At 50.0% G+C, this 23,709-nt stretch overlaps 9 protein-coding genes across 10 annotated transcripts; 5 read left to right on the top strand and 4 right to left on the bottom strand.

Annotated features, from left to right (window-relative positions):
- Positions 1 to 24: 24 nt before the first annotated feature.
- DFL_004994 (uncharacterized protein) lies at positions 25 to 809 on the top strand (the record flags this gene model as incomplete). Of its 2 annotated transcripts, XM_067634182.1 has the most annotated exons (6): positions 25 to 196; positions 277 to 318; positions 387 to 497; positions 571 to 661; positions 719 to 728; positions 804 to 809. In XM_067634182.1, 6 exons carry the CDS (start codon positions 25 to 27, stop codon positions 807 to 809), a joined length of 432 nt encoding a protein of 143 aa, XP_067492276.1. The 2 variants fall into 2 exon arrangements, with proteins under 2 accessions (XP_067492276.1, XP_067492277.1); XM_067634183.1 differs by lacking the exon at positions 277 to 318.
- An 86-nt stretch (positions 810 to 895) lies between these two features.
- DFL_004993 (uncharacterized protein) lies at positions 896 to 1,834 on the top strand (the record flags this gene model as incomplete). Its single annotated transcript, XM_067634181.1, has 7 exons — positions 896 to 965; positions 1,042 to 1,080; positions 1,138 to 1,192; positions 1,258 to 1,457; positions 1,541 to 1,643; positions 1,706 to 1,740; positions 1,809 to 1,834. The coding sequence occupies 7 exons, from the start codon at positions 896 to 898 to the stop codon at positions 1,832 to 1,834; spliced, it is 528 nt and encodes a 175-aa protein (XP_067492275.1).
- Positions 1,835 to 3,391: 1,557 nt separating this feature from the next.
- On the bottom strand, positions 3,392 to 5,803 carry DFL_004992 (uncharacterized protein; the record flags this gene model as incomplete). Its single annotated transcript, XM_067634180.1, has 7 exons — positions 3,392 to 3,410; positions 3,477 to 3,697; positions 3,758 to 4,207; positions 4,267 to 5,002; positions 5,065 to 5,268; positions 5,336 to 5,645; positions 5,737 to 5,803. The coding sequence occupies 7 exons, from the start codon at positions 5,801 to 5,803 to the stop codon at positions 3,392 to 3,394; spliced, it is 2,007 nt and encodes a 668-aa protein (XP_067492274.1).
- Positions 5,804 to 6,350: 547 nt separating this feature from the next.
- Positions 6,351 to 7,748, top strand: DFL_004991 (uncharacterized protein; the record flags this gene model as incomplete). The annotated part of the gene is made up of 6 exons (XM_067634179.1): positions 6,351 to 6,383; positions 6,474 to 6,608; positions 6,685 to 6,898; positions 6,965 to 7,361; positions 7,430 to 7,610; positions 7,695 to 7,748. 6 exons carry the CDS (start codon positions 6,351 to 6,353, stop codon positions 7,746 to 7,748), a joined length of 1,014 nt encoding a protein of 337 aa, XP_067492273.1.
- Positions 7,749 to 9,136: 1,388 nt separating this feature from the next.
- Positions 9,137 to 13,186, top strand: DFL_004990 (uncharacterized protein; the record flags this gene model as incomplete). Its single annotated transcript, XM_067634178.1, has 9 exons — positions 9,137 to 9,346; positions 9,436 to 9,448; positions 9,510 to 9,594; positions 9,671 to 9,835; positions 9,909 to 9,940; positions 10,009 to 10,048; positions 10,109 to 10,255; positions 10,340 to 10,601; positions 10,682 to 13,186. The coding sequence occupies 9 exons, from the start codon at positions 9,137 to 9,139 to the stop codon at positions 13,184 to 13,186; spliced, it is 3,459 nt and encodes a 1,152-aa protein (XP_067492272.1).
- Positions 13,187 to 14,267: 1,081 nt separating this feature from the next.
- Positions 14,268 to 15,614, bottom strand: DFL_004989 (uncharacterized protein; the record flags this gene model as incomplete). The annotated part of the gene is made up of 1 exon (XM_067634176.1): positions 14,268 to 15,614. The coding sequence occupies one exon, from the start codon at positions 15,612 to 15,614 to the stop codon at positions 14,268 to 14,270; it is 1,347 nt and encodes a 448-aa protein (XP_067492271.1).
- Positions 15,615 to 16,889: 1,275 nt separating this feature from the next.
- DFL_004988 (uncharacterized protein) lies at positions 16,890 to 19,915 on the bottom strand (the record flags this gene model as incomplete). The annotated part of the gene is made up of 4 exons (XM_067634175.1): positions 16,890 to 17,926; positions 17,980 to 18,474; positions 18,534 to 19,717; positions 19,788 to 19,915. The coding sequence occupies 4 exons, from the start codon at positions 19,913 to 19,915 to the stop codon at positions 16,890 to 16,892; spliced, it is 2,844 nt and encodes a 947-aa protein (XP_067492270.1).
- A 592-nt stretch (positions 19,916 to 20,507) lies between these two features.
- DFL_004987 (uncharacterized protein) lies at positions 20,508 to 21,024 on the bottom strand (the record flags this gene model as incomplete). Its single annotated transcript, XM_067634174.1, has 3 exons — positions 20,508 to 20,674; positions 20,736 to 20,859; positions 20,926 to 21,024. 3 exons carry the CDS (start codon positions 21,022 to 21,024, stop codon positions 20,508 to 20,510), a joined length of 390 nt encoding a protein of 129 aa, XP_067492269.1.
- A 324-nt stretch (positions 21,025 to 21,348) lies between these two features.
- Positions 21,349 to 23,269, top strand: DFL_004986 (uncharacterized protein; the record flags this gene model as incomplete). Its single annotated transcript, XM_067634173.1, has 2 exons — positions 21,349 to 22,370; positions 22,438 to 23,269. 2 exons carry the CDS (start codon positions 21,349 to 21,351, stop codon positions 23,267 to 23,269), a joined length of 1,854 nt encoding a protein of 617 aa, XP_067492268.1.
- Positions 23,270 to 23,709: the final 440 nt, after the last annotated feature.

The raw sequence follows: 23,709 nt of genomic DNA, 5'->3' as shown, positions 1-23,709 counted from the left end.
TTTGACCCCAACTTCCAGGATACGATGCGATCTAGATCTAGACGGCCAGTGTATTGTTATTATACGCTTTCCCGTGGGTATTCGTGGTTCCGCGGCCTCCACACCAGTAGACGAATATGTCAAAGTTATGATCCAAGGATTGCAGACCTTGGAAGGATCATTGAGGATGACTTTATGAAATTGAAGGAATATTACAGTAAGTGGCGATATAAATTCACGAATTCCCAGAAACGGAATGCCCAAAACAGTCATACCAAACCTAGATGATTCACCTAGAGACACCTAAGAACCCCATTGTCCTAAGCCACGGTCTATTCGGTAGGTTGGTGACTGCCCTAACTCTACAAACTTTTCGATGATATCTAATCTTACTCGTTGTGCTCCAGGATTTGATACATTACAACTTTTTCCATGGTCATTCATCCCCCCTCTTCAGTATTGGAGGGGAATCAATGAAGCCTTACAAGCCAATAGTTGCAAGGTCATCGTTACCGCCGGTATGAGAATCATAAATACTTACAACGCATGTACCTAAGCATTCGTGCCAATGCTAAAGGCTTTCTTACGCAGTGCCCCCTTCTGCGTCTATTGAAAAGAGAGCAGAAGCCCTCGCACGTAGTATTGAACAGCGAGCTGGAGGCCAATCGGTGAATATCGTAGGGTGAGTTTATCGTAAATAAATCACGGGAATACTTGCTGAGTCTCATCTTGCCGATAGACATAGCATGGTACGTTTTAATCACAGTTTTTCGAAGACCGGTTCCAGCCCATCGTACTAACTCAGGCGGATCCATACTCTCCAGGGGTGAGACAGATCATGATTTCAACACTACGGCGTCATTACAGGATTTAACGCAGGTTTCGATTCTGCCAAAGTGGGATTGACGCAAGATACATGATTTCTAGATTGAGGCCTACAGGGTTCAAAGTCCTCAGCTTGACAACCGTGAGCTCCCCGCATCAAGGTATGGTGGGTCGTTCGTACTTCGTTCGATCGTTGTTCTTCTTCAGCGTTCTACTGATAAATCGTGGTCGCCGTAGGATCCCCTTTCGCCGACTACGTCATTCGATTCGTCGGAGGTGAGTCTGCAACGACGGAAGAGTTTCGAAAGTGCCCATCTAACCTTGGAGCTTTAGAAAAACGACTTCCAAAGCTCTACCGCATTCTCGAAAGGATGGGATTAGAAACCGGGTGGGTATCCTCTCAGACCTGCCTCTATCTCGAGACCAGTTGTTGACGATGGCAAACAACCGTAGTGCCTTTGAGCAATTAACTACAGAATTTATGCGAAATAATTTTAACCCGAAGACACCTGATGTAGAAGGGGTTAAGTATTTTAGCTACGGTGCTTCGGCGTACCCTGGGCTCCTATCTCCTTTCCGCACGTCACACAGGATAATACAGCACGTGGAAGGCGACAACGATGGGTTGGTTTCCATCAAATCGGCGTCACACGGTAGGGATTATTTCCATGGAAATATATTGATGTCTGCTCTCTATCTATTCCATGAACTTATTTCTGATGAAGAGTATAAAAAGGCATCTACAAAGGAACTCTTATCGGACCTTCGCATCTCGATATAATCAACTGGACAAACAGACTAAAATGGATCATCAAGGGCATCTTGGGGCAGCAGAACAAGTCGGTTACCCAGAGTCCTCTTCCACTTCTATGAACCAAAACTAACCATGGTTCCTCTCAAGGTTCAATGCAATCGCTTTTTATTTGGCTTTATCAGGTAGTTTCATTCATCTCGATCGATCGAGACCAGGAAACCATAAGCTAATTAATTTGTTGAGTTTCAAGATATGCTCGCAGAAGAAGGATTGTAGGGTTACAATGTTATTTCCCAAGGAAAACAAATTTAACTCTACCGAACGGTATGAAGGAATAAGATATAGATATCGAAGACATGCTTTTCCTGAGAAACGTGCAAGCGCTCGCATAATACGAAAACATTCCGGACAAACACATGTTTTAAATAAACACGGAAAAGAAGGGGGGGAAACCGATATATAGCCCTTTTTATCAAACCACCCAGAACAAGATTAATACGGAATAGGACAGCAAAATCCATCAACACCACGTGTGGAAGTTACGGTTCGGATAGTATCGAAGCAGCATCGGAGGGATAGGTATCGAGCCAAAAAACCAATAGCGAAAAACTCCGTGAACGCCCTAACACGCCGTGCTCCACAAAAACTACAAAGTTCTGTTAGATATTGCGAAAAAATCGATAGGCTTTCTGCACGCGCAGAGGTTCCTTACCAAGAAAAAAATGACATGTCTTCCCACCGGTCGTAAAATAATATATCAAAATCCAGGACGAAATGAGGAAAACCGAAAGCAATTCGCTCGCTAAAGGACCAAATAACGTGCACCCATTGCCTCATCTGCAAAGCCGGGCTGGGAAACGGCAGTGTTCGGGCCGTGTTGTGTGTTTGTACTCCCCGGATGCATCAGCAACGGCTCAACCCAGTTTTATGTCAAGGCTGTATTGCTATGCGCGGGAAGGATGCGGTTGGGGTGACTCGACTCGACCACAGGAGAGTTTCTTATACTTGGGCGCTTTCCGCGGGAGCTCAAAGGTAGGGCATGGCGCCACTGATTTTTCATAGCAGTCAGAGGTCATATTTCCTTCTGTATCAGCTTGGATTATAGGGAGTCGTACCCTCCGGTCAAGGTCTGGGGCTCGTCCCCATCCCACTCTGGAATATAAGGCTTGGGAGCTTGGCGGCCGTCGCCAGCTGGGAGCATCCCGTAGATGGAAATCATCGCGTGAAGTTCTACGGGGCGGTTATGTAAAATGGGGTAAAAATGTTCCTGACGTTATGTTTCGCCCTCAAATGGATCCCAAAGGTCCTTGGTGGAAGGAAAGAAAAGCAGTTTGGTATAAATATCGGTGAAGAACGGTTTTCAGGAAGAGCGAGGAAGAGCGGGATCCTTATAGTCTCGGCCAGAAGGCTCTTGTGAATCATATCAACGAGTGGGACACCTGATATGCGTCAACATGCAGGAAGCCCACTAATTTGTGACACACCGACCAAGGTGCGCCCGATGGTGTTTGGAATATTTACGAGAACAATTATCTTCAATATCCTTCGCTAGTCCGTTTTCCGAGTGGGGGTGGCCGTCTTACTCGGATTCAACGAATGAGAGGGCATGTTCAGTGTGACTCCCGCCGCTAGCCCGTGAAAAGATGCAGGATCTAATTCCCGGTTCGCTTGGGAAACCACCGTTTGATCAATCCCATGCCAACACGTCCTCGACGCTTCGACAACCGAAAAATACTCACTTTACCTGTGAAAGTTCTCAAGTACAATATTATACAATTTCTTCTCGGTATGCGAGCCAAATAAGTTACAATGGTATCTGCCTTTTGGCCATAATCAGTCGGTTTTAACGGCCCTAGATCACGTTAGCAGAACAATTCTAGAACGGTGTAGAATATACTCGAAGATACGAAGCACATACCCATATATCCTTCTGACGAACATATAGGCGGATAAGAACCCGACAGTCCCTCCCAAAACGCCATATACGGCAGAGCCAAGCAACGAATAGCCGAAAAACAAAAGACTATTTACTAGTCCCTGGATGTGGAGTTTTGTAAAATAATACCAAACAGAATAAAGAAAAATATACACGGATGAAGCAGCTCCGACTCTGAATGCATGCCACCACCAATGATAATTCTAATGGAGAAAGATTAGCCATTATCGTTGCATTTTCTCTGGTGGTACCCGGGTTCTTACCTCTGCACAGAGCTGAAAATAAGTCATCACGACGGTGATTTCCACAATAATGACCAAGAGTATGGTTATTATCAAAGCCAAAAACCCAAACATATAGTAGTACCCGCTTTTGTCTTGCCATATGCTTTTGAATACGAAGAGAAGCTCTATGAAGATAACAGCGAATGGCACAATCCCCCCTAGCAGTATGCTTGGCACGAGTTTCACGTACCATGGCTGTAGTGGTATTTGCCGCGGGATCTGGGTGGTTTTAGTAGGCTGTTCGTACGCTGGCTTTTTGTATCCGAACCAAGCTCCAAGAAGAACGAGCGGAACGGATATAAGGAGCCACATCGAAACCAATGCCACCAGGGTGGGAAATGGGATAGCGCTAGAAGATGCCTGTGCCCATACGAAGAGATTCAGTACAAGCACCGCCAGGAAGATAAGGCCTGGGACAAGGAGTGCTGTCTTGGACCGTGAGTTAGCAACAGCCGTTCTTGATAATTCTCGCGACAGTGACGACTCACCAAAGCCGCATTTTTAACCCAGTTGTCTCCCCCGAATGCCTTATAGACCCTGCTCGAAAAGTATCCTGAGAACAGCCCGGCGAATACAAAAAGGAAAAGCCCAAAGCTAACAAAGCCTCCCCGATAGCTCGGATTCAACACGCCGATTAATGAAAACACAAGCAATGAGAATACCGTGACGAGGATCTGGACACCGCTACCCACAAGAGGGGATAACAAGCCGCCAAATGCCGGTGGGCGAAACACGTCCCCATGGACCAGCTTCCATCCTGCCGTATCATCGAGCAAATCGTCATCTTCATCGCCATCAGCGGGGCTTCTTTGGGCCAGGCTATCGATTGATGCGATAGAAAGCCGTTTATGTCTCTTTCCACCTTCACCGCTGATTTTAGCATTGTAACTTTGGATGTCTCTGTTGAGAGTCCGCAGCAAAACAACACCGACCATACCGCTCAATAGAAAAGCGATGACGAGGGAATTGATGATGGCGAGGACGTGGATATTCGATGACTGTTCCTGGTTGGCAAAGTATAGATCCCATCGGTTATTCCAATCTATGGTTTCGTCTTCTTCCCAATAAACGGAGTAAGTGTACGTTATTCTCAGCTTGGAGTTCGGATCATATTCGGACTTTGACTCGGTCGACTCCGACGGAACCGACGGAAGGGTGAGTTCCAAGCGTGGCTGGGCCGAATCAGATATGGACGAGGGACATTTGCCCTTTGGGCCATCTATACTTGAGTTTGGGAAGTAGGTTTAGTGGTTTTCTCAGCAACATCGTCTGAGACCAATACTTACGACTTTGGGTAGACTTCAAAGCCAACGATAAGCTTCTTGTTTGGGTTTTTAGTACTCTTTCGATACCGGAAAATGAGAGTGACATGATTGTGGATGTAAACTTTCTCGTCTTCAAAATTGCCTAGCTTGAAGCCATTCTGGTAAAACTTTCTCGTTTTATCGGCAGATTTGAAAGAGGTTGCACCGGGGAGGTTATCAACTATCCTATATATTAGAATTAAATTAACATGGATTCTCCCTTGGATGCCATAGCGAGTTGGGGTTAACCTACCATTCGACAACGTAGTTGTGTCGAATGAGCCTCTGGGCTTCGATAAGGCTACCCCTTCCTATCTCGACATCACAGAGGAATTTGCATGCTTCCGTCTTTCCCATAACGAGCTCGTAGTCACTCTCGACGATCCGATCCCCCCGCAGGACCTCCCCGAGGTTCAGGCCAACATTCTTCGCGCCTCGCTTGGTGGGTTTGCATATGAACGGCAGCGCCGAGTAACTGTACGGTAGCTCTGTGGCATCGCTCGTGATTTTATTGAACTGTAAAGGGATGACCGATCCGTCGGCGTAACCTCTTTCCGACCAACCTATAAACCAAAATTAGGAATCGATCTTATAAATCGAAGGGGGACATTGCAGGATTGTAAGAGTCGACAAGCGAGCTGAATGTATAAGTACCCGGTATGTAGAAGGCGTGTAGGGGAGACGCGGCTACAAGCACTAGAAGTAGCTCGGGAAAGACCATCTTCAAATAGCATCTCATTAGGATGTGTACGACCGCGGCAGGAACAAGGTGATCCTAGCGTGCATAGATATACGGTTCGCTGATGCTGGACTCTTGCGGTGAACAGCCACCAGAGACGAAGTAGTTTGCTTGCGAGGTAACATCGGTCAGTTGTGGTGGAGTATGGATCGGCTTGGCCGACGCCAAACAACCCACGTGACAAACAAAAAACAAGCATCATGACGAGCTGGTTTGATTGGTGGATGCGGCGCTGGTGTAGAATGCCCGAGGAGTCTTCCGTTCGGCTTAAAATCCAGACCACAGGCCCAACCAGAGGAGGCCGGAGGCCAAGTTGCTGCCTCCACGACCGAGGCCCCCAAGGCCAAGAAGGTCAGCTATATAGTATATAAAAGGGAACAGAACTCGGCCAAACGGTCCCTATATCGAACCGCAATATTTTGGACACGACAGCACTTACCTACTTTAACTTTACTATAGCTACGGTGGAGGAGATTATTTGTTCTTAGCACTGGACGGAATCTTAAGCCTGATTATAATCTAGATGACAATGAGAGGAATCCAAATCTCAAAATATCTCGAGGTTCGTATGATGTATATTGAAGATTATGCATTATGCTTATGGGCATGCATCCTTAGCCGGTAGCACCTGGCTGATATTGAATTACTCCAGAGCCCGGATCATGTAGACCGACTCTCTCCAGTACAGCTCCCGGACCCATCCCCAAAAGAAGACGAATATCTTATAGCTATCCGGGCCTCAGCAACCAATTTTTTCGACATTCTACAAGTCCAAGGGAAATACCAAGTGAGTAACGTGCATATATGCATGCATTCGATAGTTTACAAGGAATCCAACTAATACCGTCCATGATATCTTGAAGCATCAACCCCCTCTACCCTGGGTATCAGGCAGCGAATTCAGTGGCTATGTACTCAGGACCCCCTCGAAAGGGGCACCCAAGTACAAGGTTGGTGATCGGGTGTTTGGAGCCTCCCAAGGCTCTTATGCCACCAAGATATGCGCATCGGAGAACCGGTTGCACAAGGTACCGGATGGTTGGAGCTATGAGGATGCAGCTGGTCTTTACGTCACAGGTATTTAGTGTTTGGGCCCAATGCACCTGTACCTACGAAGCGAACTAATACGGTGTCGGGGGAAAGTTCCTACATCATATGCAGCGCTGACCGTAAGAGCAAACTTGAAGGAAGGGGAGTGGGTTCTAGTACATGCGGGAGCTGGCGGTGTGGGATTGGCTGCAATCCAGGTGGCCAAAGCTTTGGGTGCAAAGGTGATCGCAACAGCAGGATCCGAGGATAAGCTGAAGATTTGTAAATCGTTTGGCGCGGACCATGGGATTATCTATCGTGAGAAATCGTGGACGCAGGAAGTGTTAAAACTTACGGGTGGACGCGGGGTCGATGTGGTTTACGACCCTGTCGGATTGGTCGATTTAAGCATGAAGTGCATCAACTGGAATGGCAGGATCTTGGTTGTAGGGTTTGCTGCTGGAACCATCGAAAAAGTAGCCCTCAATAGGGTGCTACTAAAGAATATCAGGTATGAGAGTGGCCCATGTCATACTGGAGGTTACGCTGGGGTTATACTAATACTCGACTGTGTTTTAGCCTAGTCGGGATTCATTGGGGCGCGTATAGCAAATTCGAGCCGGAGAAGATCGATGGGGTCTGGCAAGGAATCTTCAATCTTATCGAGCAAGGGAAGTTTAAGCCGACGGTTTATGACAAGAAATTCAATGGGCTCGAGAATGTGGGGGTAGCCCTGAAAGCCTTGGGACAAAGAGAAACTGTGAGTATTCAAATTTGTGATGTTCGTTCTTAGATCTTATAGTGTCACTGGAAACAAAGGCTGACCAAACTTATGGAATACTAGTGGGGTAAAGTCGTCGTTTCAGTCCCAGAAGAGGAGGGGCGATCGAAACTATAAGATAGGGTGTATCTTAGAATTCTAGAATATCGATATAATGGAGATTGTTAAGTAGGTAATACCTAAGAAGTACTTGGCTTAGTGGCGCACTGGATCAGTATTAATTTTGGTCAAGTCGTTTTTTTACTACGACACTAGTCAGCTTCAAAATTTCACCGCTCTAGAGTAGCATATGGCGTTTACAGATTTCTCGGTGTCCGAACGACTTAAGTAGGCACAACTTCGTACCCAAGCGGTACCCTGTACGCAGAGATGTATAAAATTCCACGGAGATAGTACGCCAAGGACTTGAGTGCGGCCATAGCCTAGCCAAATGCAGTCCAGATGCTCCTGGCATGCCTGCAGATGGCCAGACGAATCCAATCGGCAATCCTGATCCTTGCTTGTTGTGGGTTCCAACAGTTTTACTTTTTTTTCCCGGCCCTCCTTGGTCACAAAGGAAAAGGGATCACCAGGCTCGGTCCCAGCTCTCCGGTTTTGGTGCATGGCCATGAGAGAGAGAGCGCAAGAAAGAGCACGAAGCTCAGCATTTCAATTTCAACTGCAAGACAACAACGTTGCAAGTGCAACTGAAACGTGGTATAGATCTGCCGTACTCTACGTATCTACCTAAAAGTAGCACGCTTTCATGGGAAACCGTTGGTGGCATGTGGAGTTTAGCCACCACCGTTTCTCAACGGCCAACCGGATTGCTCTTTTTATTCAGTGTTGCTCTGTGCTGACGAAGCCTCGGTAATCCTTTTTTTTTTTGTCTTTTGCGTATTTCCCCTTTCTTTTCGAAATATCAGCAATGTCAGACAGCGGGTGCATTTATATTTTGTGATACATACAATACGTACACAAGGGGCGTAAATATTGTCTGGGGATAGAAGCCTCTTTGATCCCGGAATGGTGAAGGCCGGAGAGGGCTTGCACTAGTCAAACGAAGAGCCAAATCAAAAGAAAAGAAAAGAAACCAGCAAAGTGGAAGGGAAAAGGGCTGCTTCCGCTTATTTCCTGGAGTTCAACCCCCGTATTTGACTCGAAGAAAAATTGAGAAACAGAGACCTTCCCCCAACATCTTGCCGACTTGCCTAGAATTCCGACACTGATCGATAGCCTACCCAAATAGCAACATCGTTGGAGGCGATTCGAGCTGGAGATAGATCTTAAGAATTAAAGGGAAGGGAGAAAGAGAAAGAGAGAAAGAGAGAGAGGGAGAGCATGGATGCCTTGGCCCGAGCCTGATCGACCCGGCCATTCCAACCGCAACGCGCCGCGAAATCGACCGCTTCCAGTTCCCTGACTTGCAACTTTTCTCTCGGAGCACGCTTCCGCCTCGGTCGGCTTCGACGTCCCTTCCGTTAGTAATATGTGATAAGGCGGACCGTAACTGTCTAGGCGTGATCATGTCCGAAAGTCGGTCTCGAATAGTGGACGGGGTTTCGTCGTCGCTGGACTCTTCAGCTGAAGAGAAGGCACACCAGCATGGACCATCCGCCGTCTCTGCTCACGAGACCAAACTTCCACCTGCGTCGAGAAATCCCATATCGAGATGGTATATCAACCGTTTTGGGAAGCCCTTACACCTGAGAGTTAAGATTCGAAACCAATTGAGTGTATGTCGGTCCGTTTATCGTTCTTCTTCCGTCGGGTCTTACTTGGAATATCGAAGGGCTAACGTAGGGCGCTTCTTAATATCTGTCAGTTTTTGGTTGCGAGTAAGTCCGAACCTGGATCAATTGTCCCTGCTTCAACGGTTTAACTGATCGTCCTCTCTAGTTTTCACGTTGACTGCCGTTGGGGCCCTAGCGGGTATCTCATGGCGTAACAACCTTGGTTTTATAAAAGACTCTGCAACTACTAGGTGGGTCTCCTATATCTGCTTTGGACCCCACGTACATCTTTCTTGTTACTTGTTCTAACTAATTTATCACTTGCAGGCTTAGTATGACTGCCGACCTTAAACGTGCCCAGATGGTGCAGGCGATTGAAACGTTAGAGGGCCTTGCGTCGTCCATCGCTACTCGAAGTGCTCCGATATCCCTTCTAAGCCGGTGGCTTAACGGAACCATGACACAAACCTACTGGGGGTACGCTGCTTCTGAGTAAGATCCACCATCCCGCCTAGCCTTGCCTTTATTGCGCAGAATTTGCTAACCCAAACCCGTCAAAAAACAGTACTGCCTCAGCTTTGTCCGCTCAGCGGTTCTGTATGAGATACTACCTTCGTCCCTGGAAGGCTGCATGGGCTCTTTGCTAAGTTTTGTTTTCGTTGTAGATGTGGCCGCAACCCTCTATAATGCCAATCTCACTCAAGCGTAGGATAAAGCCGCGTATTTCCATTTAACAATCATATTTTGCTAACTCCTTGCGCATAGTCTACTCAATATCACAGCCAACCCCCCTGGCGATCGCGGTTTTAACGATGCCAAAAACAAAAAGGATGCACTCGGTGTGTTTACGGATGAATCCGGAGAAACGCAATCTGCCAACTGGGATGGCCACGAAGGATTTCCCGACGAATTGTAAGTAAGCATTCGGGGTTGCATCCGTTCTGAAGCCCTGCGCTTCGTCCGTGCAACTACTTATCTAATGGCCATTAATCGTAGATATCCCCGAGCCTCGGTAATATCAAATACGTCCGCCGAAAAATTAATGCTTTTCAACCAGGAATTCATCGAGAGCCACCAAAGCCTTCTGTTAGGACCTGTTCAGGTCAACAGCTCGTATTATATGATATCCTTCACCGTTCCGGTCCACAATTCAACTCGTAACTTGATAGGCTTTTGGACAATCTTGCTTGATGCCCAACTCCTGGTTGATATTGTAAATACAACCCAAGGCATGGGGAACACCGGGCAGACTTTACTTGTAACACATTACCTCTTTCCTATCCCTTTGGAGACCTCTATTTTGTGGAGTATATGTGCTAACGGTTAGGTATTATCTAGATCGGCCCCAACACTATCACTAACATATATGAACCGCGGGATCGAGAGCTCACGGATGATACAGAGTTCCGCTACCTGCTTCCCCCTGTGCGGACCCCTGAGCTCTACAGAACCGTTGATAAAATGGGAAACTTCCAGGCTGCCAAGAAGGCATATTTCAATACCAATGGCAGCGATGTAGCTGTTGCCGAACTCGACACTCGAAATACCCAGGGTCAGCGCGTGAGCGTTGGATATGGTATCATCGGCTCTGTAAACAAGTTTGCCGACTGGGCACTGATAGTTGAAATGAAAAATTCTGAAATCTACGCCCCGATTTCAAAAATACAGCAGCTTTTGATTGCGACGGTTTTCGGCGTGGTTGGGGGAATCCTTCTCTTCATATATCCCCTTGCGCAGTGGGCTGTCTCTCCCATCACACGACTTCGAACTGCTACGGAACGAACTACTCAACCGCCCTCCTACGATGACGTGCGAGAAGGCCGCGACGGTGACCCTGAAGACGGACGCCGTAATTCAAGCCAAAGAGGGTTCAGGATTCCGCTCAAAATTCCGGAACGCTCTTATTTCATACACGACGAACTTACGGATCTAACTCACACGTATAACTTGATGACCGAGGAGTTGACTAGGCATTATGACGAGTTGGAAGATCGGGTATTTCAGAGAACTCGCGAAATTGAAGCCCAGAGGAAGGTTGCTGAAGAAGCCAACGAATCCAAGACCATTTTCATCGCGAACATAAGCCACGAACTAAGGACACCTCTGAATGGGATTCTTGGGATGTGTTCGGTGCTGATGGGCGAAAAGGATCCAAATCAAGTTCAGCACAGCCTCCGAATTATAGAAAAGTCAGGCGAACTACTTTTGGCTCTGTTGACGGATCTCTTGACATTCAGCAAGAACCAATACGGTAATCAAGTGATTCTCGAAGAACGAAATTTTCGACTCAGCGATGTTACGAGTCAACTCAATGCCATATTCAAAAAACAAGCAACTGAAAAGCACATCGACCTTACGGTCGCAGTCACGCCGATCCATTTCTTAGAATCAGCCGTGTTCTTCGGTGACAGCAATCGATTGATGCAGATTCTGATCAATCTCATAGGGAACAGCCTCAAATTCACGGAGGTCGGCTCTGTTAATGTTAAGGTTGTAGTAAAAGAAAATCACGGGAAAGATGACGGCTTGGGTCGCGCAAATTCCGAAGGCTCGAGAAACTCAAAAATGGCCTTTACTCGGGGAAGTTTGAGGGGTGGCTCAACACCCCAGAAACCACCATCCCGAAATGCGTCATTAAACGGGCCACAGGCTGGAAAGAGTGATGGTCTTGCGGAGAAGATATCCAACGTCCTTACGAGAACTGCTACGGGAGGGCCGTATGACGGAAACGCATCGCGTGAGGAAATATTTACCGAAAAAGAGGCTATTATTCCCGGAGTCGACAGCGCTTATATCGGCGAATTCTGGGTTGAGGATACAGGGCCGGGAATACCAGCTGACCTCCACGAGAAGGTATTTGAGCCGTTCACTCAGGGAGATAGAAGCCTCAGTCGGAAACATGGAGGGACGGGATTAGGGTTGAGTATCTGCCGCCAGTTAGCTGCGTTACTAAAGGGGACCGTCGTTCTGAAGCAATCGGATAGTAATGGTAGCCGATTCTGCCTCACTATCCCTCTAAAGCTTGCCAGGGAGGGTGCTTCGGCCAGAGACAGCGTCGCTTCAAGCCTTGATGGTGGTCATCAAGAAAACACCGTTGCGGCCGTTCTCGGTGGAACAAACGCTCTTGTTCTGGAAAAGGACCTCGGACGCGTCTTACCGACCCCGGTAGGCTGGAACTTGGCCAAAAAGTCCCGAGACAATATCTCTATCCCAGAGATAGGTCGTGGAGGGGACCCGTGTACCGCTGCCAACACGGAACACAAGACAATACCGATAACGAAAAATGCCGGAAAACTTCTTGACCTTCCGGCAAACCCTCTTACTCAAATGGAGAGAATAAGAGTTCTCGTGGCGGAAGACAATCCTGTAAACCAGGAGGTTGTATCGCGAATGCTGCGTTTAGAATCGGTGTACGACATCGTTATCGCCAAAGACGGCCAAGAAGCGGTGAATCGTGTGAAAGAAGCACTGGCGGAAGGAAAACATTTTCACATCATCCTCATGGACGTTCAGATGCCCACCCTAGATGGCATCCAAGCCACGAGTGCCATTAGGTCGCTGGGATATCGGGCGCCCATAGTAGCCTTGAGTGCTTACAGCACGGAAAACAACATCAAGGAATGTTACGACTCTGGCATGGATTATTTCATCAGCAAACCGGTTAAGAAAAGTCAACTACGAACCGTCTTGAAACGATACTGTTCGACAATACCGGAGGAAAACACCCCATCCTCGGAAGTCGAGTCGCCCTTGTCCACGTCACCAGTTCAGACGCCCTCGATAGAGGCGACACTCCTGACCCGACCCCCCGGCACATCAGAATCTGCATCGCCGCTGCCGTAAGACTTTCTATTTAGCTCGGGCCCATTTGTTATCAGTTCTGATCGGTTTACCGTCGCGCCGTTTGCTTAAAAGTTTTATTTTTCGATATTCCGGAGGCGTCCAGTCTTTGTTTTTATTTTTATGTTTTCCCCCTTGCATACACACTAATGATACCAAAATAAACATGGCTACATCATAAACTTGAGTGGTGCCACGTTTCTTTCTTCCTTGCGCTTTTCGGACCCAAAATTGCCTTTGTTTCGGGTTTTTTTTTCCTTTTTTTATTATCACGGGGCATTATCCTACAACTGGTGCATTTTTATTATCTATTATTTTATTTTTGAGGAGAGGTTCGGGTTGTGTTGGAGTGCTAAAGCAAAAAGCACCCTGAGGTCTGGTGGTGTTTATTCGGTTCGCGAATTCAACTTTAAATTACCTGCTTGCCCACCTCGTCCCTGGAACGCCTTGATTTTAATCTTATTGGTTCTTAGTATTATAGAATAAGGAGCCGGGGGCTCCGGTTTGTTAGATGAATTCGGTGGCGTTTCCCACTTTTGTATATAATTACTGTACGAGTAATACAATCGACTTGCTTGAGGTGACCTCGAAGGTGTTTTGAGCGAAGATATCGTGTGCGAGAGAGCCGGAACGTTCGTTGGCTCGCGTTGCCGCGGACCTCGTGGACAGCGAACAGGGATGATCCCGCTGACCAAACGCAGTCTCGGCAACCTTGTGCGACCATGAAAGAAAAATACCACACGCTAACGTCTCGGCAACACTATTTATGGTCGGTTACAACACACATGATTCTGTTGGAAACCATAAGGATAAATTCTTGTTGATATTCATTTATCATTAAATTACAAATCGACTAACTGGCGTTTTTGGCTGCCGTCGGGGCGATGCGAAGCTATTACTAAAGCTATCGTGGCGTATCGTAAAAAATAAAATAAAACAAATAGGGAAAGAAGTATGCTCTTTAAAAAAAAATTACGTGCCTTTTACCTTTATGCCGTGAAAATGTATATCTTCCATTGAAAACAAAAAAAAAAAAAAGAACGGGAACAATATGCTTCATGTCATCGTTTACATCGTGACTCGGCTAATAGTAGCCAGGGATGGTGGTTGGTAGACAGTTATTTTCGGTGACGGTATGGGTCACAGCAGGTTGCGTTACATAGACGGTCTTGACGGTCTCGGAGTATACTGTTGTGGTAGTAGGAACCGGGCAAGCAGAGACTAGAACAAGCTTTGTTTCGGTATGTGGCGGGTTGGATGGTGGGGTATAGGCCGGAGGAGTGTACACAGGTGGGGTATATACGGGTGGATTGTTCACCGGTGGTGTGTATGCAGGTGGAGTGTCAACCGGTGGGGTGTACGCTGGTGGGGTGTACGCTGGAGGTTGGGTGTGGTGGGAGGTGATATATTTGGTAGTAGTGGTGGTGTAGGTGGTAATCGTGGAGGTTGTATAAGTGGAAGTGGTTCCGCCGACGGTTGTGGTGAGAGTACAAGGAACATATTCCGTCTTTGTTTCGGTCTCATATATAGTTGTGGCGGTGTAAGGAGGCGATGTCTCTGTGCTGGTGGGAGGCACGTAGATGTCGCTGGAGGTGGGAGGGACGTAGATGTTACTAGAGGTGGGAGGCACGTAGATGTCGCTGGAGGTGGGAGGCACGTAAATGTCGCTGGAGGTGGGAGGGACGTAGATGTCGCTTGAGGTAGTATTCGCCGGTGGAACGTAGTAAGAAGTCGGTGGCTCATAAGTCGGTGTGGTCTCTGGCGGATTATAGTAGCTCGACGTTGGGGGTTCGTAGACGGGCGTACTGGTAGTCTCGGGAGGGTTATAGTAGCTCGACGGAGGAACGTACTCATCACTCGACGTAGTAGGCTCGGGCCCGTACGTGGTGGGAGGTTCATAAACTGGGACGCTGCTACTGGTGGTGTCTGGAGGATTGTAATAGTCATCGCTCGATGTAGTCGGCTCGGGCCCGTAGGTCACCTCGGTAGTAGAAGTAGTCGAAGGCTCATATACATCGCTCGACGTAGTTGGTTCGGACCCATAGTCCACCTCGGTCGTCGAGGTGGTGGGTTCGTATGCATCGCTCGATGTAGTTGGCTCGGACCCGTAGTCCACCTCGGTCGTCGAGGTGGTTGGTTCGTATTCATCGCTCGATGTAGTTGGCTCGGGCTCGTAGCTCACCTCGGTCGTCGAGGTGGTGGGTTCGTATTCATCGCTCGATGTAGTTGGCTCGGGCTCGTAGTCCACCTCGGTCGTGGAGGTGGTGGGCTCCGGTGGCACGTAGTACGCCGGAGGCTCCGTGTAACCGTACTCGGATGCGGTGGAGACCGCTTCGGAGGGCTCGTAATACGCAGGCGCGGCCACGGTCATCTGGAGGTTGGCCAGCAGCGTCACCGCGAGGGCGGACCACTTCAGGGTCGACACCAACATGATTGCGGTTTTTGATTATATGTACCGAAAAGTGATATTAACGAAAGTCGTGATAGCGAGCGACTCGAAGGTAACAAACGATGGATACCCGGCGTGAGATACCAGATGTCAAACGAACGATTGCTGCGGTGGGCGGATGATCGAGATCAAACCTTCGAGGGCACCCGTCATTTATACGTTTGCGTGAGCTCCAAACCTCGGATACTTTTTCGTTCGTGATGATGCCTCAGCAGTTGGCATTGCGCAATGCACACCGAGAACCATGCCATGCTACCTCGCCTGCGCCATCGATGAATCAGGACGGGGTTTGCAAAATCGCAGCTTGTTTTTTTCGTTCCCGTCGACTGGGCGGAGAGCCATTGCAACGTCGGTTCAGTCGGATGGATCAGGATTGGTCCGATCTCGAGCATCATATCATGCCGTGAAGTGGAGGCCATCATGGATTTTCCGGGATGTCTTTCTTGAATGTTGCATTTGCTCCAGAATTTCGTCTTTTGTTTCTATATTTACATCGGCCCCCCGGTCTGGAGGGAAAAAACACAGGGTATCGAAGCTGCTAGTCGAAAGCGAGGCCCAAGTCAGCCCTATTGGTACGTTTGATTCAGGAATCGAATGATATTTCAAAAGTGGGCGAGCTTGGTTGTTAACTCGGTCGGGAAACATTTGCCATACTCGCAGTCCAGGGTTACATCGGCATGCAGGCGTCCGTTTTGAGGATAGATACTTGGCGAAAGTGTTTTGTTGTTTACCAGTGTGCTAGTTCAAGTGCTAAAATTCTAAAAGTCGAGTACTTCTGACTTAGGCTCCTTCCAACTAAAGCTATTGCTAGTGCCGCGTATTAAATCACAATAGTTGGGGTTTGTGGGAGAGCTCACGCTTGCGTATAATATCTAAATCCGAGGGGGCCAAAAATGAACAACCAAGTGCATGCCTGAAATTAGAAATTCGCACACAAAGGAGCGGAGAAAAGGTATTAACGTTATGATTTTCTTGTGGTAAGCGATAGAGGGAAGCAAGAGGAGGAGAGGGAATAAAAACGTTACGCCATCCAACATTATACGTTCATGGAAAAAACAAAAAGGAAACAGAACAAAAAAAAAAGAACTGACGAAATAATACAAGGCAAGCCAATTTAAAAACGCGTTTCTGTGCTGTAGTTATCACGCGATTAGAGCGTAATCGGTCATCTCGAGAGCGAATGGTGAAATGGGCTCGAGAACATCACTGCCGAATTCGATCGAGCCGTGTTCCGAACCGGGCGGCGGGTCGTTATCTTCATTTCTTCTCTTCCAGGGTTTTCCGGAGTTTTTGTGCGAGTTCGACAGTCCCGACTTTCATGACCCAGACCCGCGATTTACCCTCAGGAAGGAACTCGATGACCTTGACTACTTTCCCTTTCGCCTCGGATTCGCTCACTTTCGTGTAGTCGAGCTCCTTCCGGAGCCCAACGTTCATGAGAACCTTTCCGGTCTCGACCTTGACCACGATTCTCGCCCTCCCGTTGATTCTATTCTTCAAAACCCGCAATCTCCCGATGCCAATCTTGACGTACGCTCCACTGTTGAGGTTGTAGATGGACGACCGGGTCTCGAACACTTCGTCTTCATCTTCTTCGCCGGGTCCCTTGCCCGATAGATCCTTCGTGTTACCCCCCTGCTGCCCAGCCTCGTCGGAAGGATCGTTCTCATCTTCGCCTCCTTCTTTGTTCGATGTCTCCCCTGGCGTGTTGATGTCCGAGGGGGCGGGGGACGGCCCTCCGAATGTCGTGGTGGCCGGTGGAGCCAATCCTCCACCTGTGGGTCCGCCGAATAGCACCGAGGGTACGGCGGGTTTCGACGGAGGATTCGAGAATATGCTCTTACCGTTGGTGGGTTGGGCGAAGTTAAAGGTAGGAATGCTGCTACCGGTGGTACCGCCGAACAGGCCCCCCGGGGCGGGAGCTTGGTTTTGCAACCCGAACAAACTCGGAGCCGGGACGGAGCCGGGGGCGGCACCGCCTTTGCCATCCGTTCGGTCCCCGAACTTTATACCTTTGTCCGGAGTCCAGGTTTGTTTGTCACCCGTGCCGGTCGTGCTTCCGAACAGGCCGACGGCTCCCGTTTTGGGGGCCGCGGTCTGCCCAAAGTTGAAAGTTGGGGTGGAAGTCACGCGTCCGAACAAGGAATTGGAGCTCGACGGTTGGGCTCCAAAGATGGAGGTGGGCTCGGGTTTTGTGGCGGCCGATGGCTCCGGGGCGTTGCCTTCGGATCCGTTGCTCTCGCGAACGTCGTCCTCTTCTCCTTCGCCGTCGTCACCGTCATCGTCGTCATCGTCTTCCCCCCGGGAAGAAACAGGGGGTTTTCTTGGGTGAAGGGATTGGACCAACCCCCGGCGTCGGAGTCTTTCATTCCTGCCGTACCACCCGCCAAGATACTACCCGGCGATGACGCATTGGATGCAACGGCGGAGCTCGGCTTGCTGTTCCACAAGGAATTGGGTGCGAAAGGCTTCGGAGCGACGTTGTCGGATTCTTTCGAAGGGGCGGAGTCGAACATATTGACCGGGGCTTTGGTTTGAGATCCGAATTGAAAGAGAGAGGTAGGTTTGGTATCATTGCTGGCGCTGGGAACAGCGCCGAAAAGGCCCGATGGCTTCGTGGTCGCTCCCGAGAAGATCGATTCGGCGGAAGGACTCGGAGCGCCCGTAGCGGGGGGAGGTTGATTGAACAGTCCCGTCGACGGTTTCGGTTGGAACGCCGGACCTGGGAAGGGACGGGCATCACCGCCAGGGTTCGTGTCGTTTTGAAATTTGCCTGCCGGCGGAGCAAGCGCCGATTCGAACAACTTGGAAGCTTTCGACGGAGTGACCGAGTCATGTTTATCTAGAGCTGCTTAGTAAAATATCGAACGGAGCACATTTCGGGTGACATTAACTTCTTACCTGTCGTTTCGTGAACGTCCTCCATCTGGTTATCTGCTTTCCCGTCAAGCTGGTGTTCCTGAGATAGCTTTACGGAATCGATGTGGGATAACCTGTCTTGGTAATAATCGATGAAACTCGTGAGGTTGGCGAATGGGTCCTTGGATAACGCCTCTCGGATCCGGTCTTGAAATTGAAGATTGAGACTTTTTACTTGGTACAACCAATTGAACGTCGGCATGTCCTGTTTCGTGACACCGACGCCGGGAGGGGGTACCAGGGATTCGGGGTCGTGTTCGGACCGCTCGTTCGTCGTTACGTTTCCCGAGGCGTCCTTCGTTTCGGAAGGGCCCGTCGTCGTCGTCGCCGACGGTTTGAATGGATTCGATGCCGGTGCCGGCGCCGGCGCGAATTGTGTATTCGCTGCCTTGGGGACCGAAAATAGAGAATCGGAGTTCGTTTGCGCACCGTTCAGCGCAAAGAGCCCGTTCCCCGCGCCGAGCGTTGATTTCTTCTCATTTTCATCCTTTTCCTTCGGTTTAAAGATCGAGGTTTGGGCGTTCGGAGGTGTACCGAAGAGCGATTCCGTCCCGTCTGAAGGCGGCAATCCGGTGCTATCACCGAAGCGGCCGAACAGGGACGGCTTCGCCGGCGTCACAGCGGGGGTGGTCGTACCGGAGGACGGAGCGGCGTCGGCTGGCTCTTGGGGTTTGTGTGCGGGAAATCCAAAGAAACCCTTTTGAGATTCTGCAACGGTGCCGTTCGGCCCTTGGGCCGGGGCGAATACGCTCGGGCCGGGTTTTGCGGCTTGGGAAGACGGTGCGCCAAATGTAAACGTAGACGGTTTGGGATCGGTGGCTGCCGGTTGGGAGGCAGATGCGCCGAAAAGGTCGGATCCAGCGAGCGCGGGCTTGACCGCGATGGCTTCCGAAGAAGGTGCCGGCGTTCCGAAGAGATTGGGGAAGAGCGGCTTCTGCGATTGGGTCGAGGTGCCGAAGGGGTTGCCGGCGGGTGTCGAAGACAACGGGGCGGATTGACCGAAGAGGCTTTTGGAAGGGGTGGTCTGAGCCAGCTGGCCGAACAGCGACGTGCCCGTGGCAGAGCTGGATGCCGGTTGGCCGAAATTGAACAAACCGGAGGAGGCGGGACCGGGACCGGGCGATCCTGCAGGTGCACCACCTACTCGGGACCTGGGTTTCAATATTCTAGGGGAGCGATAGGTTAGCTGGGAAGTCAAGATGGAAGCACACATGCGGAGGAAGACGGCGGACACACTTTCTTTTCGCCAAAACGGCCTGGCTGGCAACCTCGGCGGGTTCCTCCGAACGGTCCCTACCTCCATCGTCCTCGTCTCTTTCCCAGGTATCCTTCGTGATCTGCTCCGTCGCACCGCGCTTGGCCATTGCGAGTCGGGATGTTATGGCGACCGACGGTGGCCAACCACGCGCAGTTTGATACGCGGTAGCGATAGATGGAAGGAAGGGAGAGCAATGCCTGCGAACTTGCGAAAAGGGGTGGAGGATAAGTTGGTGATGATGATATAGGAGGAGATTGGAAGCGATATGGATATATCAGGGGGGGTAGGGGGAGTTGTTTATATCGAGAGAGCCCCCCGAATCGTGATGACCAGGAGAGTGTATGTCGAATGAAAGGGCGCGAACCGAGGCGAGTACGAAGGGGAAGAATATGGCGATGACGGTGATGGTGATGGTGATGATGATGGGGGGAGGAGCAAAAAGTGCGCGCGCGTGTATTCTGTTTGTCAAAAAATTTCCAGAAAATAAAAATCATAACATTCAAAGACAACACAAGTCAGGTTTTTGCCGAGCTGATGCACCCGCAGGCATCCGATTCAGCACGCACGTACTCGGTACTTGGATCTTTTATTCGATTCGGTTTGCGATATACAAGTAATTAGGTTGGAATGGTACGTAATAACATGTGGAAGGAAAATTATATAAAATTACAGCCATGCTACCGCCGGTCGAGTCCGACCTACAACTTGGCCTTCTTCGCTTGGGCCTTCTTCAAGACCACCTCTGCCCTCGTGGCCTTCATCATGTCACCCTTAACCTTTAGCCCTCCGCTCATGAACAGCTTCTGCGCATTAGCCTTGCCCTCAACCAGCTTGCCAAAGTTTTCCTCGCTCAGCGAGAGGGTAACTGTCCGCGATCACATGTTAATTTGTGGATTTTCGATATTCAGAAGGTAGGGACTACGAACTGTCTGCTTTCCCACCGGCCGGGGCCTCGCCCTTGCCGACGGCTCCGGTCTGCTTGAGATCGATGAACCAAGAGTCGGTCTGACCCGCAGCGTTCTTCAAAGTGAAACAGAAGACGGCACCACCCTATAAAAAGATAAGAGATGAGATGACACCCTAGCAGCATTCGTAGGTACGCGCGTGGGGACGTACCTTCTTGATGGCGTCCTTCTTCTCGGTCTCGTCCTGGAGGGCGGCGGCGATGAAATCGAAGGCAGCAGAGGCTGGGAAAGCGTCGTTCTTGAGAGCCATTGCGATGGTTTACGATGTATGGAATTCGACGGCAAATTTAAATAGCCAGGCAGAGTGCGCGAGTACTTATCAGGGGAGCGAGGTGAGTGAGATATAGCAGGTAGAGTTCGGCGGAGAGACCGTCAAAGGATCGGAGTATTTTATATACAAGCCGACCCGGGTAATGAAGGCTGGCATATGCCTTAGCTTTCGAGGCTAGAAATCGAACATGTGAATTTCAAAGTTCGCATCTTATCTTCACACGCTACTTACTCACTCGAGCAGGTGTACTTCCAAAGTATCGCCGTCCGCATCAAGCATGTGATTCCGGACTTCCAACGGAGGATGATTTGTGTTGTTGCCGTGCCCCTGGCTAACTTGGTCCCTAAAATCCTGCGCCGTGATGTCATCCCGCGCCGTTGGGAAGCGGCATCCTCATCTCCACCATTCGTAAGCAGTCAGCCCACTCTGCTCCATCTCGCCACCTCCTCCTCCTCCTCCTCCTCCTCCTCCCCTTCTTCTTCTTCTTCTTCCCTCCGACTGGATCATCTCCCTCGTGCGCCAACTACATCATCACCGCTGTTGCACTTCTTCATCGTCTGTAACATGGAAAATGCGGTGCCTGCAGATGCTGCATCCGGATCTCCACCCCTGCTCCGTCTCCCCGCCTTTTCCTTGCCCGAGCATCTCCGCCATCCGTGCAACCCCCCTCCGACCGGTCCGCTGCCTCGTCCGCCTTCCATTTTAGAAAACCGAGGAATCGCTGCGAGGCTTTCTGCAGCTTCTCCACCGCTTAGCCCTTCCGACTCCTTGCCAAATAATTCCCATAACCCTTCGCCCGTAGGTCGCCAGCCTTCCGACCATACCCAAGCATCATCGGACGCCCTTGGAGAAAACTACCTACCATCCCGTCCCCTCGCCCTTCCAACCTCGGACCGAAACAGTCGGAAATCGAGTGCCATCGACACGGATTGCTCCGGGTGTTCCGGTTCTAGTTTGCTCGCCTCCGATGAAGAGACCGATCCCCTCTCGAAACCAGCTCGTACCTCCCATTTCGACCGGAGTGTAGCATCGCTCGAAGGACTTCAGCACGACTCTCGCAGCCTGGGTAGGCTTTCACGGCTTAGCTACATCAGCGGGGGTGCCGCCTTTGTGGTATCCGAGGAAAGCGAGGACCTGCGAACAACAAACGGCACGGGCCGTTCGTACAGAATAAACAATGTCCTGCCGGAATTTGAAGAGCGGCAAGGCCCACGCCGGGTGGGACCCGTTCCTCGCGATCGATGCGACCTTCGTATGAACGGTACCCTGGGTAACCCGGGAGATTCGAGGCTGAGAATACACCCCGCCGACAACCGTTTCGAACAGTACGTACCGCCCCCCCCCACTACACGTCATCGACGTTGTCGAATTAACTAACCGATCTCTCAAAAGTACCTATCGGATGCGGAAGGCGAGTGAAACGGAAGAACCCATATACGTGCCGGTATATAGCTTCGAGCCACCGGGGAAATTCCCTGACCGATCCAGATTGACAGCCCCCTTGGCCACTCCGAAGTTTCTAAACCACACGCCGCGAAACTTCTCGTTACCCGGGAGATCGGATGGGAATCCGGCAGCCCGTTCCAGCAGCGACAGTGCCGAAATGCTTCTTGGGGACACTGGCAAATTCGACGGCATCGAACGGGAAATCAAAGTACCCCCGCGAGCTTACGACGCCCGAAGACGCACCCTGCGTCCCTTCGGGAACCCGCTATCTATGAAATCGAGCCCACCTGTTAGAGATAAGATGAAAAATGGTGGTCAACTTTTTGGTAAAGAAACAGCTCATCGGAGATTTGAAAGGGAACGCGGCCACCGTTTTCACGACCTGAACCATCTCGAAGAGTCGCATTGGCCCGCAGCCCTCATACCACCGCGGATTCAAACCCACGGCCTCGAGCATCCCTTTTCTAAATATGGCATTCCGACCCTCGGGCGGCCCGAAGACTCTTATGCGGGCAAGGAAATAAACGAAGGCCGTTGGCCGGAACGGTATAAGCGACAAAAGCGCATAGGGCGATCGCTATTGTGCGTGTGCATCGCCATGCCCCCTCTGTGGCTCATCATGGCAGCCGGTCTGCTGGATAACCTTGTGGCCGAAATGACCGGTGGCGAGATCTGGGGCGTTGGACGGTCGGAGAAGGTCCTTGCGGCCTGGTTCGGAGGCACCTTTTGCTTTGCTCTGATCGTCGCCATCATCGTGGCCGGGATCACCGTTTTATAAGATCCGTACTCCTCGACCCGCTTCCCGGAAGGATCGCACTCTTCGGTTTTCCCACCCCTCCTTCGAAACATGTATTCTTCCGGGGCCGGGCGTTTGAACGCTTTCGGATTTCGAATCAATATCTGCTTGTTTTTGTTTTCTCTTCTGCTGTTTCCATGTCATCGCGATCGGCGTTTTTAGGGAATGTTTTATTTGTACTTCTATGCAGCGTTTCGGATCGGTTCTTGCGAACGCACTCCTTCATGTTAAAGAGCATCCAAGCTGGCGTTTCTTCTTCTTCTTCTTCTTCTTCGGCGGTAAATAGGCAATTCGCCGGTAATGGCAATGAAATGGAACGAGTCTGTTGCATCTTTTGAACAAAAGTTACAAATTCCCGTTTGCAAAAAACGGAAAGCATAACCCAAACCATCTAATAATTTGTCTGCAAACATGCCGAGATA

Source organism: Arthrobotrys flagrans (genome assembly GCF_004000055.1).
Source record: "Arthrobotrys flagrans strain CBS H-5679 chromosome Unknown unitig_0, whole genome shotgun sequence".
In the NCBI taxonomy this organism is placed as follows: domain Eukaryota; kingdom Fungi; phylum Ascomycota; class Orbiliomycetes; order Orbiliales; family Orbiliaceae; genus Arthrobotrys; species Arthrobotrys flagrans.
Note: the sequence above shows the minus strand (reverse complement) of the source record. Positions and strands in the feature narration are given on the sequence as shown.